This window comes from Myotis davidii, unplaced genomic scaffold (genome assembly GCF_000327345.1).
Source record: "Myotis davidii unplaced genomic scaffold, ASM32734v1 scaffold497, whole genome shotgun sequence".
NCBI lineage: Eukaryota > Metazoa > Chordata > Mammalia > Chiroptera > Vespertilionidae > Myotis > Myotis davidii.
In genome coordinates, this window is record NW_006288434.1 from 4262469 (window position 1) to 4262767 (window position 299).

General features: G+C 58.5%; 1 protein-coding gene across 1 annotated transcript in view; it reads left to right on the forward strand.

The window, feature by feature from the left end:
• The window catches only part of FBXO43 (F-box protein 43), a 14236-nt gene that overhangs the window by 1139 nt on the left and 12798 nt on the right, over positions 1-299 (forward strand). Inside the window, exon 2 of the mRNA XM_015561703.1 lies at positions 190-274. Coding sequence (XP_015417189.1) covers positions 190-274 — 85 coding nt within the window. The remainder of the gene's footprint in view (positions 1-189; positions 275-299) is intronic.

The window sequence follows — 299 nt, forward strand, 5'->3', positions numbered from 1 at the left end:
GCGGCGAGACAGTTACCCGGCCGCGCGCGCCCAGAGCACCTCGGGGAGGCCGGTCGGCGCCCCGCTCACACTGCGGCCCCAGAAACCCGAATTTGGGGCTTTTCCTCAGTTCTAGCACTAGCTGGAGGAAACAAGGCTGTTACGGTTCCTGTTGTCTGGAAAAGCCGGGGGAAATTTAACGTGCTTTAGGCCTTTCCAAGTGTTAGAAATAACCCCTGCGCCGCACTTTGCTTTCCCTCGACGGTTAGCAGTCACCGGGCTGCTGCCCGTTTCCGTTAGTGATTCTCGCTAAACTCTTC